Source organism: Pholcus phalangioides, unplaced genomic scaffold (genome assembly GCF_987345545.1).
Source record: "Pholcus phalangioides strain wild (caught in Gottingen) unplaced genomic scaffold, Ppha-v1.0 ptg000015l_1, whole genome shotgun sequence".
Taxonomy (NCBI): domain Eukaryota; kingdom Metazoa; phylum Arthropoda; class Arachnida; order Araneae; family Pholcidae; genus Pholcus; species Pholcus phalangioides.
The window spans coordinates 116,522,649-116,535,589 of NW_028301608.1; the positions used below are offsets into that span (position 1 = coordinate 116,522,649).

A 12,941-nucleotide genomic window follows, 5' to 3' on the forward strand; every position below is an offset into this window, starting at 1 on the left:
GTGTTCAGGAAATAAATGTGTTAGAAGCCTATAGTGATGAACTAAAATAAGTAAAATTTCTTCCAGGAGATTTACACAATTTTCTTTGCAAATTTAGTCAATTGCATTTGGGGAATCGATAACAAATTGAACAAGAGAAAAATGGTTTTGATCTTCTGTATCAAAAAAAGCTGCTTACGATTTTTAACTTTTACAAAATATTTTGCCGGTTAGATTTAGTATTAGTTCGCCTTTTTGTGAAAATTACATGTATTTTCACAAAAAGTTATGAAGGTTTCCTCTAAAAATTTTAATTTTCATCGTATGTTTTTTGCTCATAACAAATAGCGCTTTCAACAAAATTTCACGAAACTTACAGAGAACTTGACAAAGTCGAGTTACACATTATATTGAAATTTGAAATAAAACCATTCGATATATTTTTCGTGAGATATGAGCATTTAAAGAATATAATTTTTAAGTACGTATGCACGAAAGATATAAATTTTATTTTTCCTAATTAGATTGCTAAGTTTTTGTGCAACTTTTGTTACAGTTGAAAACTGCTGCACACAATGGAGACAAGTACATTATGGTCTTGTTTTCTAAAACTTCCATCAAACCCAATTCAAAACTGAAATCTTCATAGTTTTCATTGAATCGGCTTGTATTACATTACCCTTGTCGAAAAATTTGATCAAAATATTGCTTCAAATATTTTTATATATATAGTCACTTATCCGGAATTTTATATTACATAGAAACATAATTTCTGACATCTAATCGGTTTCGGCAAATAAATCAAACTAAACTATAAACTTTTAATAAAAATTCTTATCGGAATTTTAATCGGATCGATCGAGTCGATTAACTCAACCACGATGGGTCGATTAATCGGACCCGCCCTACTCGTAACACTTTGTTTTTATTATTGTATCATTCGTTGAAACGCTTATAACACGTCTGTTTAATGTGCTATCCTACTTAATTTGCACATTTTACAGTTATTTCCAATATCTTCACCATTCAACCCTAATTACATGAATCAAACTCCCTTTCCTTATAAAAACAAATTTTAATACGAGAAAGAACCTCGCGCACATGTTCCACCAAAATCGACTAAATTTATTGCACCACTAATAAGTTTGTAATATGAGTATGTGATTATATTGCCGTGAAAATGCCATTAAATCTCTTAAAATGACGGGGGAGGGAAGAGTAAATATACATTACACGCTAATTTTGCTTCTTTCGATTTTTTTTTTTAATGTCAGTGATAGACATTAAAAAGAAAACGGAAACAGAAAACTCATATTATTCTATTTTATATATATTGAATGTGGGAAAAAAGAATGTTATCTGATCTTCAATTGAGGACCTGAAAATTACGGAGTGAACTATATATATACTTTAATGGCGAGAAAAAATTAGGGGGGAAAGAGAAATAAACTGCAAAGTTATTATTAGTAGTTGTTGTATCGTTTGCTCGGGAAATTTATATCGAGCGGTAATTGTGTAATGATGAAGTAATGACAAAGAATCGTAAATTAGATTTTGCTGCGGCCCTTAAAAAAAATAATAAATGTGAAAGAAAGGAAATGCTTTATTGGAAACACACACACCTCGTGGGAGTTTTTTTTTCAATGGAAATATTTCAAGAACAAACGTCTCTCGCTCTTAAATGGACTCCGGAAAATGGAGTTCGAAATGAAATGAAAGAATTTTGCTGAGGACGAAATGGAATATCTTTAATGAGATGCCGGACGGAGTCTTGAAATAATGTTCATCTTCTCCTTCGTAAAAAGAAAGAAAAAAATTCTGATTTTTCTCCGAAGAAACACTCGAAACACAAGAAAAATGGACATTAAAAAGAAATAAGAACTAATAACAAAGTAAAACGTTAAAAGACGGCGAATGAATTAAGAAATACCGGAAAAATATATTTCCTCTTTTATTTTTTTGTCATTTTTTTCTGTTTTCTTATAATTACTTTTTTTTTACTTTACTTTCGGCAAAATTCGGCAGCTTGCCCAATTACTTGGCAAAGATTTTACTACTGATTGTTATTTTTGTGACGTATAATCTTTCTTTTACTGCGAATAGAATTCGAGACGCCATGTTTCCTGTTCAGACGTCGTCGTCGGGATGAAAGAATGACATACGAGAAGGTTTTTTTCCCAGTCGTTAATATTCAAAAGCAGTAGCGATACATGGCTACGATCGTTTTCTTTTTACTATGTATTATCCGTTAAAAAAAACAAAATACAATGAAAAATTGCGAAAATGTTCACCGGAGTCCAAAAACGAGAGGAAACACGGAGTTATTAAACCTTCGAATAGGAAAATATGGGGAGCTCGTGACAGGGCCGCAACTAGAAACGAAAGTTTAATCTGGGGACAGTGTTCATTTTCACCTCTCCTTCCCCCCCACCCTGTAATTTTGAACGAATGTATAGTAAACTCGACACCCTTCCTGATCCAGCGCCCGGGACGCGTATAAATAAAGTTTACATTCTTAACCACTTTACCATCGTACGTCCAAACTCTAGTGGAATGAATTCAAACAAGTTCTCTGTGTTTTCATTCCTCTCTCTTCACCATAGCGAGGCTTTACAATAACCCTATCGACTGAAGTTGCGTTTTCTTTCCCTTCTTCCTTTTTATACTCCGGTTAATGATTTTTTCCCACACTTATAATGTATCTTTCTATTATATACATGTAAGAGCGAAAGAGAGCAAGTAGGGGTGAGGGTGAAAAGAGGGCTCTAAAAAAACCTCTCATATCTTCATTACCTATTATACTTTTTCCTTTTATATTTTTATTTCTTTCCTCTTTCTTCCTTTTTCTAACGTGCGGTTAGGTTCGGACAAGATTACCAGATTTATCGCCGATCCGTTAAATAAAGCTAATCCAAATTTCTTGCCAAAAGCTTGTACGTGAAGTGGTTAAATGTACAAGATATACGAACGGCCTAGCGCCTTGTGATTGGTCGTAATGAACCAATACGTCACTTGTAGAAAAGGAACTTGGCGAAATTTGCATTTGGCGAAGTTAAATGGTGTGATTTTTTTTTAGTTCAACAGTCGATGTATTTAAGGCACTAATGTGCGAGCCGATCTCCCCGTTAAAAAGTCTCGCCGCAGAGAGCTACAGGCCTGCAACGGTAAAACTTCAGTCATTACACTTCACTCATAAATAAAAAAAATCGATGGCAGATGACAGCACTACACATAGCAAGCATTACACAGAAACAAACTTTACGTTAGGTTCACAACACGGATACACACATTACAACACGTACCAATTCTTAGGTTCCGCAAAGGAATATGGACGCGGTACATGCATGGTTTAGTAGTAGTAGTTGATGTATTTAATTAGAACAGAAACCCATCATCAGTGTGGTGCAGTCAGTAGAAAATAAGACTTTCGCTACGGAGTTAGAAATCGTAATTTACTTCGAATAATCCGCGTCTGCACAAAGTTCGCGGATACGAATTTCGACACTTTAAAAAGCACTCGTTATCATATAATCCGCATGTGTAATCATCATTCACCAGCAATGAAATTTTGGAGAATGGAAAAAGTTTTTGGTCATGTGTGTTTTTTAAATATACGTATATCGATTTTTACACTGGAATTTAAATTTTTTATTATTTAGAAATTATTGATAATGCCCCCCCCCCCTTTATAAAACTTTTTTTAAATACAATATTTCTCTTTCAACCTCCCAGTGAAAAACAGAAAGGGCAGAAAACAGTCAGCGGTATTTAATCTGCAACATAAATTCAGATTTTTCTAATGCATAAAAATTTATTAAAGTGAAGAATTTATTACCGTATATTATTTAAAAAAGTGGTTCATTTTTACGCAAGATTTTTCAGTTTCACAGTATCAAAGTTAGCGAGTTATTTGGCGGAACGCAATTTCGCCAAAAGCTCCACCCTTCGCCGTGACGTCTTGCTACCTTCTCTACTCGTAGCAACCAATATCAATGCGTTCTCTAATTCCTCTGATGCAACTATGAATGTAAGTACTGTAATTACGCGCTCGGGGCACCAGACACATCTCACTAGAGCTATCTCTAGTGTGGTGGAGCACCAAACCCCTCTACGCCCTGCCCTAGTACCGGCCCTGGCTCGTGGCAAGTGGCAACTACAAGATCAGGTGAAGGCTGTTAATCCCTGTCCACTCGGTTGCTCAGTGACGGTCAGCTGAGTCCGACTAGACATTAATTGTTTAGTGGGCCATGGCTGAGGTTAGTTTTCTTGGTTTTTTTTTAACTTTGAGGAGCGAATTTAAACCGATTTCTCCTCAACATCAACAGAACCCCCCCCCCCCTCCCCTCAACGTCGAAACTACACTCATAAAAACATGCACTCAATCGCCAGTTTCTCACCTGCAGTTCAGAAGACAGGGACGGGCGTTTTTACAGATTTTAAATCACGTATAGATTTTGCGGCGTAACAAATTATTGAGGTTCTATATAATATGGTATACTCAATAATGACATATTAAGCATGTCATTATTATTCATGTAATTTAAACTTAATTAAAGTCCTACATGGTTTCGTCCGTCTTCGGGAAATGGCTGGAATTGCCAATCGACGATAGAGCCCGGGCCTTGCTCGGTTCAAGAAAGAAGAAGATAGGTTGCAACCCCATCAGCAGCACAGTGGTGGTCGGCTGAAGTTGGTTTTTTGCGGTTTCCAACTTCGAGACGTGAATGCCAGCCGATCTCCCCGTTCAAAAGTCACGCCACAGAGAGCAATAAGCTTACAATGGTTCGAATATTCGATCATTTTACTTCCCTCATAATGTGAAGAATATATGGCAGCATAGGCACCGGAACCTAGGGGCTAAGGCAGTTTGAGCCCCCTCCCCAGTAAATTTTGCAAAGGGGCTGAGGGCCCCCCCCCCCAATAATTTCTGAAAAAACAATGAGAGCATCTTCCTCCTCCTGCGTACACGCTTGAGTCCCATATGTAAGGGACGACCAGCAACTTTCAGCCCGTCCAATGTTTTCTTCACGTCTGCGCCTCTGGATGGCAGCACTAAAATTCTCACACAACACTAGATACGACTGTTACACACACATGAGAACTTCCGACACTACTCATTCGGTAAGTAAATTGCCCATGGCGATAGACCGGAGTAGTGTTCGGTTTAAAAAAAAAAACACAGTAGCTAGCAGCTATAGGTGGTAGCAGCTATTAAACACATAACACGCGCAACATACGCATTCGCACGGGACCTATAAGTAATATCTACAGTAACAAAAAAAAATCTTAGTCACGCACTAACACACACATTAAACAAAAAAATTCATAATTTTATGAGCAAAATTCACAGAGTTATGAAGCGTTGAATTTTGTGAATGTTAGGCACATTCATCAAATGCATCAACCCCGCCCAGGTTATAAGTGGCCAAAACAAAATGCACATCAAAAACAAGCATAATTTTCTTTAAGAAGCACAGTACAAGATTTTATTAAATGTGATTACATAGAGTTGTTGGGTGCTCCCGATGAATAAGTTAAATTTATTAAAATTAGCCCGATGGGGTGGACGTTTACCCCAACGGGATGAATTTTATTGAAACTTGGCACATATACGTTATTTAGACTATTAGAAAAGATGCAACCACTGAAAAACTGCGATAAAACGTGCCACTTTTTCACCTGGTACTCAAAAATCGAACTATTTTTTCTTATTGAATCTTTCTTTTCCCCATGATCCTATATATACCAAGTTCCATCAAAATACTTCCATCAGAATAGACGCTACATGCGTCTTGAGTAGTGTCAGTTTATTTAAAACCCGCCCCGGGTTTCATTTACAGAGACGCCCAGAAATGACTCCAAAGCCGTCCGACTCCAACAGCAGGGACTGTTTTGCCCCGAGGTTCCGACAAATTGCTTGTCCCTATCTATCTGAGGTTTTTTTTTCTGAACGGTGTTGTGTTCTAAAAGTGTGTTTTGCATCAAAGTAATCATTCAACCCAGAGGGGGTTCGTTGTGATTATTTTTTTTCTCATCGACTTGTTTTGTTTTCCTTTTTGACAATCATAAGCGAAGCAAACAACACACAACTTTAACCGCTCATTTATTTTATCGAGTGATCTGTGAATGTGCTGTACAACTGCATGGAAAGAAGAAAGAGAAAGATGATCATTTTGGAGAATAACTTTAATATCATCTTTAATATCATCTTTAATATCATCTTTAATATCATCTTTAATATCATCTTTAATATCATCTTTAATATCAACTTTAATATAATTAATTAATCAATGAATGAATTAATTAATCAATGAATGAATTAATTAATCAATGAATGAATTAATTAATCAATGAATGAATTAATTAATCAATGAATTTAATATCATCAATTGAGAGAGTGAATGCAGTTTTTTTTTTGTTACTAAGGATTTCATAAAATCGAATGTTTTCTTCATCAATTGTACATTATAAAGGGGTATGTCTTTATCATTTTATCAAACCAAGACTTCGTTTATTTTTCATTATTTGTTTATCGTGATCAATAATACTTAGCATGTTGCATAGTATTGAGGCTTCACGCATAGCATATTGCATAGTATTGAGGCTTCACGCATAGCATATTGCATAGTGTTGAGGATTCATGCATAGCACATTATTGTATCTGAGGTTCGCAATGCTATTTTGCTTATTTTTGCACCACACTCTTATCGTTGTCCAATAGCTGATGATTGGTTGGTTTTCGATTTCCGATTTTGCGCACCGATGTGCAACGATTGTGAGAATAAAACCTCACAAACGTTTCGCTATGAAATTTTTTTTTCACTCGACGGGGACGGTTTGTTGCAGTAAAGGCAATTCAATAGAATATAGGACTTTAACACGCAGCCTCCACCTTCCACAAGTTTTTCTTAAAAATTAAAATCTTGAAAATTTCTCTATTACTTGAGCTTGGGTCTCATTTCCTCATGGGCAAGTGAGGCATTCCTTCACCCAATTCCCCATAACTTAAATTGTCTCAAATTAAAATATATAGCACATATTCTCAATGGCAAACTGAACGTCTTTGACCCTAGTCGTGTGGAGCCCCCAAATATTTGGTTTTCACAGGGCCTCATGGAGTCTAAGTGTGGCCCCTGACTAGAGCAATAACTACAGGGGTTGGACAAAATAATATGGACACCTGTGAAAAAAAAAGTAAAATGCTTATTTTATTTTTTTTATTTAAATTATTTTTTTTATTTAAATTATTTTTTTTATTTAAATTATTTTTTTTATTTAAATTATTTTTTTTATTTAAATTATTTTTTTAATTTAAAATTAATTTAGAATTTAAATTATTTAAAAACAAAAAAAATGTGAAAAAAACATTAATAAAGATTTTGTCTCGCTTCACAGGTTTTCATATTATTTTGTCCAACGCCTGTACAGAACAATGAATTTCGCTTGCAGCATATTCTGGCCAGATCGTGTTGCTCGCAGATATTTTGAGGCTTTGATACAGAGATTATACAGGGATTGGACAAAATAATATGAAAACCTGTGAAGCGAGACAAAATCTTTATTACTTTTTTTCACATTTTTCATTTATTTATTTTTAAATAATTTAAATTTTAAATTCATTTTAAATTTAAAAAAATTAAAAATAATTTAAATAAAAATAAATAAAACATTTTATTTATTTTTTCACAGGTGTCATATTATTTTGTCCAACCCCTGTATATACAGTCGATCGCGCTTATAATGTTCCCACTTAGAACGTTTTCCCACTTAGTACAACTTATTTTCATGGTCAGAACTGTATCTAATTCTCATTAAGATTTCCCGTTTAAAACGTTTTACCGCTTACAACGTTTTTTCACGACGGTTTTTGAAAAACGTTATAAGCGGGATCCGCTTTACATATGGTGTATAATTACCGTCATAGCCCGCACGTGGGTAGGGCTAACAGCGCTCCAGACCAAGGGCCTAAGATATGTTATGCGATGCTCGTCTTTTTTTTTCCTTTGTTTTCATACTATAAATTCACTATGGATGTGCACGGGAAATGTCTGGCCTGGGGACCCGTCAAAGTCTCAGCCTAGGGTCCCTGATGCAGGATGTGTGGGTCATAATTACCGCGCGTATATTGTGATTTTTATTCATTTCAGAGGGTGCTCTAGAAACTTTAGAGCACTTGAGCATTTGGCTCTTACTATCCAACTGTTTTGTTTTCCCATTTACATATTGCGGTTTTGACTACACAAGGTTTAGGCATGCTCCGTGTCAATCGTCACTAACTGAGCAATACAAATGAAGCATGCATGCCCTCCGCCCCCCCCCCCCGCACACACACACATCCTTGAAGGTCCCTCTAGCTCTAGGCTGTGATCTTTGAAGGGCCTCTGACCAGGCTCTTCAAAGGGCCCTTCGACGGTGAATTTATATCGTAGAAAAACAAGAAATGATGAGAATCGTCCCGAGCCCTAGGGCTGGAGCCCTTTTTTAACCCCCTCTCTTGTCGGGGTTATTGAAACATGAAATCTCGTATCCCAATGTCTTGCGTACATATTTCTAAGCAAGAAATTACCACACGGAGTTCAACTATTTCAAAAAATGATTGTGATTTTCAGTTTGTGAAAAATGTAGCGAAATATCTGAGTGAAATGAAAAGCTGATCTTCGGATCCATATATATCGTTGGTTTTCTTCTCTTTCTACATTCGATTGAATCGTGGGTACTCTGCTGCCATCTATTGATAGAATCGAATTTGAAATAAACCCCCGTTCATCTTTGATCAAGCTGACCATAATTCGCCCGAGAAAACATGATATGAAGGGTATATACACGATATGAATTGATAAGGTAAAATATGTTTTAAATGGAGATCCTAAAGAGAGATAAATGTCAATTATAGCTAAAATTTCTAAATCAAAATCGCCAATGAACATCATTGAAATTCATTTCACGCAAAAAAGAAACGATAAAAAATTAATACAATTGAATAATCGACGTTGGATGTACCCAAAATTCCAAAAGGCTTGTATTATCAAACCCAAAAGGTAATTCATTTCTATTTTTGACTTCGACGGGTCGCATATATTGTATTTTTGCCTTGTCTTATTCTTTGTTCTTCTTCTTTCTTATTTTGGAATTTTGGGTATATCCAATGTCGATTATTCAATTGTATTATCAAACCCAAAAAAGTAATTCATTTCGATAAAATATTTTTCCATGGGGCCATTCATTACGTAAGCATCCATGGGGGTAGGAAGGGGGTTCGAATTTGATGACTTTTGATAACAAGGTGGAGGAAGGGATTTGGTGATTACGTAAGCAGTAGGGAGTAAGAAAATATGATGTTGGAAAATAACCTATGATTTCCGAAAATATCTATGTAAAATGAAAGGCGTCATCCTTCTGGTACTTGCAATAAGTTGGAGGAGTCTTAGAACATCAATTGGTCTTTGCAGTGGTGCTACTGGGGGGGGAGGGGGGGGGGGCAGCAAGGCCGCAACTAGAGGGGAACAGGCCACCCCCTCCCCATACCCCACGTACTCTTCTGGAAGTCAGCGAAGTCTCCTAGATAGGAACCAGTACCAGTCTATACAGTGGTGATCTTAGGGCAGCTTAACCTGTGCAATTGCACAGGGCCAAAGCCTCGCGCACACGCTTCGCATTTAAAACACGCTACCAACATGTATTTTTTGACAATTAGAAAGAAAAATTGATGATTTTTTTATTGCAATTATTACCTAGTATGGTATACGGAAAACACTGAATGTTAAATTAATGAATAATGAAATTATAAAAAGAGGTAATTTAACAATTATTAAAAAAAATAGGTGTTTCACAAATTCTCTGCCAACACGTATTTCTAGGTGTTTTTGTTTTTTTTGCTGCCAAGCAAATATTTTTGAAAAATCAGGCAATATATATTTGACTTTTCATTTTTTTATTTTTATGACATTAGAATTTGTACTTAAAATAAAAGGATACACAGGCAATGTACAAAAATAAAAACAACAATGTCATTAAAATATTTTTTATTCACTGAGCTACATTCATATTATCAATTCTAATTCAAAGGGAAATTAGTTGCTGCTCTAAACATAAAATTTTTGTAAATGTTCAAATTTATTAATCTATGAGGGGAACTTCGAAAACACATTTCAAAATCCTGATGGGATTTCACATTATGAAAAGTCTCTTGTTGCACTCATTTATAAAATTTCCATAAAATAAATTTTAGTTTCTAATTTTAAATGGTGAATTTTGAACACTTAGAAATAAATATTCAACTAAAATTCCGAAAATAAAATGGTAACATGGGATCAATGTTTTTTTTTAATATTAAGTTTCAAAATTAAAAAGATATCTCCTGAAAAATGCAAAACATTTTTTTCATGTCTACTCAAAATGCATACACACTTTTTTTTTAAAATACTCCAAATTTAAAAAATAAACTATTCAATGCAATATTACAATTGTTTTACAGAAGCAAATTCCTATTAATCAAAGAGTTCTTTTATGATGTGTCATTACTTTAAGCATGGCAAAAACTATACTCTAGTAGAAATATTAAAAATACTATTTAACCATTGATTTATCCTAAATTTTTTACACATGTTCTTGATTATATGTGCTTGATTATCCTATGCTGGTATAAAGTTTTACGTATCTTAGATACTTAATTTTTTGTAAATTTTCAAAAAGAAAATTCATTAAAAACAGCTTGCGCGCATGATAAAATACATCAATGTAATTGAATAAAAATTGATTAAAAATAAAGGAAACTTTTCAATTCATGAAATGAAGCAAAAGGTTGAGATTTCATTGACTCAATCTTATTTAAAATTAAATTTTAAAACTTAAATTTCAAATTCCAAAAATTTTTAGTTAAAATTTAATTTTAAATAAGATTGAGTCAATGAAATCTCAACCTTTTGCTTCATTTCATGAATTGAAAAGTTTCCCTTATTTTTAATCAATTGCATTGATGTCATGGTATTTTATCATGCATGCAAGCTGTTTTAATGCTTTTTTTTTTTAATTCACAAAAAATTAAGTATCTAAGATATGTAAAATTTTATACCAGCATAGGATAGCACATACAATCAAGAACATGTGTAAAATATTTGGAATAAATCAATGGTTAAATAGTATTTTTAGTACTTCTAGGAGGCTTTGACAAGGCACCCAATAACAAGAGGCATCGTAACAAGTTTGAAACGTTAGATATGCATTACTAGAAATTAATCTTTAAGGTATTCTAAAACAATCACCATACAAAATATACATGAAAAATGACGAAGATGGGAAAAAATTGAAAGTTTGAGTATGCACAATCTATTTTTTAGGAAAATAATCTATGAGCAGTGATCTGTATACATACACTATTTATATACCAATTTCGGTCAGATAACAATACACACACACACACACATGAACTCTTTTCGTTTACCTCTCCAGGAGATATCTCGGATAGCTTCCTTTTTCTTTTGTTTTTCTGCGAAAAATATAAAGAATGGAGGAAATATTCCTTCATCACCCATTTTTTCCCAGTGTCCCTTTATTTCCCTTGAGGTCCATTTTTGAGTCCCCATTTTTCCCTTGAGGTCAAGTGCACTATTGCACGTGGAGGAATGAATATAACAGGACTCCTGGTTTTTCGCAGAGTGCCACATGTGGTCTAAGACCGGTCCTGATTCTAAGAGGCTTTGACCCAGCTTGATTAATTTTTCTAGCGGGGGGGGACTTGGGGGGGGGGTCTGGTCCACCCCCTAAAATGTGAGAAAATGACCGAAAAAAGGGGAAAAAGATGGCCAAATCTATTGTTCTATCATTCTGGTCCCCCGAGCGAAATTTCTGGCTACGCCCCTGGGGGGGGGGTCAAAATGGCTAAAATTCTGCTTACGCAATACAATGAAACCTCGCTACAGCGACACTGGATGTAACGTTAAATCACTCTTCAACGATATTTTTTCGAATCTTGTTTGGAAATACCCCTACTCTAATGTTAAACTTCTGCCTCTTGATATAACAATAATCTCTCTACAATGGTATTTTTTCTTGGTCCACCGAGTTACGTTATATCGAGATTTCGCTGTACCTGAATGGCCTCAATGAAGGTGTTGAATACTCGACAGTATTTGTCAAGTTGTAACTATCACTAATAGATGTCGCACTACACACTCTGAAATATGCTTATCAATAAAAGAAGAAACAGGCATTCAAATAATTTTAAAAAACTAAAAAAAATCTACTCTTATTTCTTTGTTTGGTTTTCGTAGTTGCAGTTTGTTCGAGAAAATTATAGTTGAAATGGAAAAAAAGGGAATGAAAGCGCCGATTTATTTCTTTTTTCTCGTTTGAGATTTACGAATGGATGCTGTTGACAGACAGACGACCACATAACAAAGATGGACGATGGCTGCGAGGCGATCTGCCTCAATGTTGAGTTCAATAATTGACAACAATTCGCCTCCTCCTTCGTCGTCTGATGTCGTCGGGAGAGAACTTTTCGAAGCTTGCAGATACGGCGACGTGTCCAGGGTCCGCAAACTCGTCACTCCGCAAAATGTCAACACCAGGGACGCATCTGGTCGCAAGTCGACGCCACTGCACTTCGCAGCTGGTAAATATGTCTTTTCAAATTGGAAAAATTCTCATTCTCACATCATTCATTTATTTACCAACGAAACGTTTGATAATTATTGCTGTGGCTGGTCTTTGACGCCCGAGTTTATTTACATATTTGATGCAATGAAATAACAATTTTTGAGGCCATTATATTTGCCACTGAGAGGTTGTAAAACTCTCTTCTTGTTTTTTGTATATTTTTAATGAATTAGTGCGTCATAATATTTATCACGTATAATCGAGTTTTTATAACTATTATTCCCGTAACAATAAAATCTAATGGGAAATATATTCATAGGCGTGAACCAAGGATTGAACCCAAGCTCCACCCAGAGGCGCATTTA

General features: G+C 35.1%; 1 protein-coding gene across 1 annotated transcript in view; it reads left to right on the plus strand.

The window, feature by feature from the left end:
• Positions 1 to 12,345: 12,345 nt before the first annotated feature.
• The window catches only part of Tnks (tankyrase), a 45,424-nt gene continuing 44,828 nt past the window's right edge, over positions 12,346 to 12,941 (plus strand). Inside the window, exon 1 of the mRNA XM_089245275.1 lies at positions 12,346 to 12,592. Coding sequence (XP_089101401.1) covers positions 12,385 to 12,592 — 208 coding nt within the window. The 5' untranslated portion in view covers positions 12,346 to 12,384. The remainder of the gene's footprint in view (positions 12,593 to 12,941) is intronic.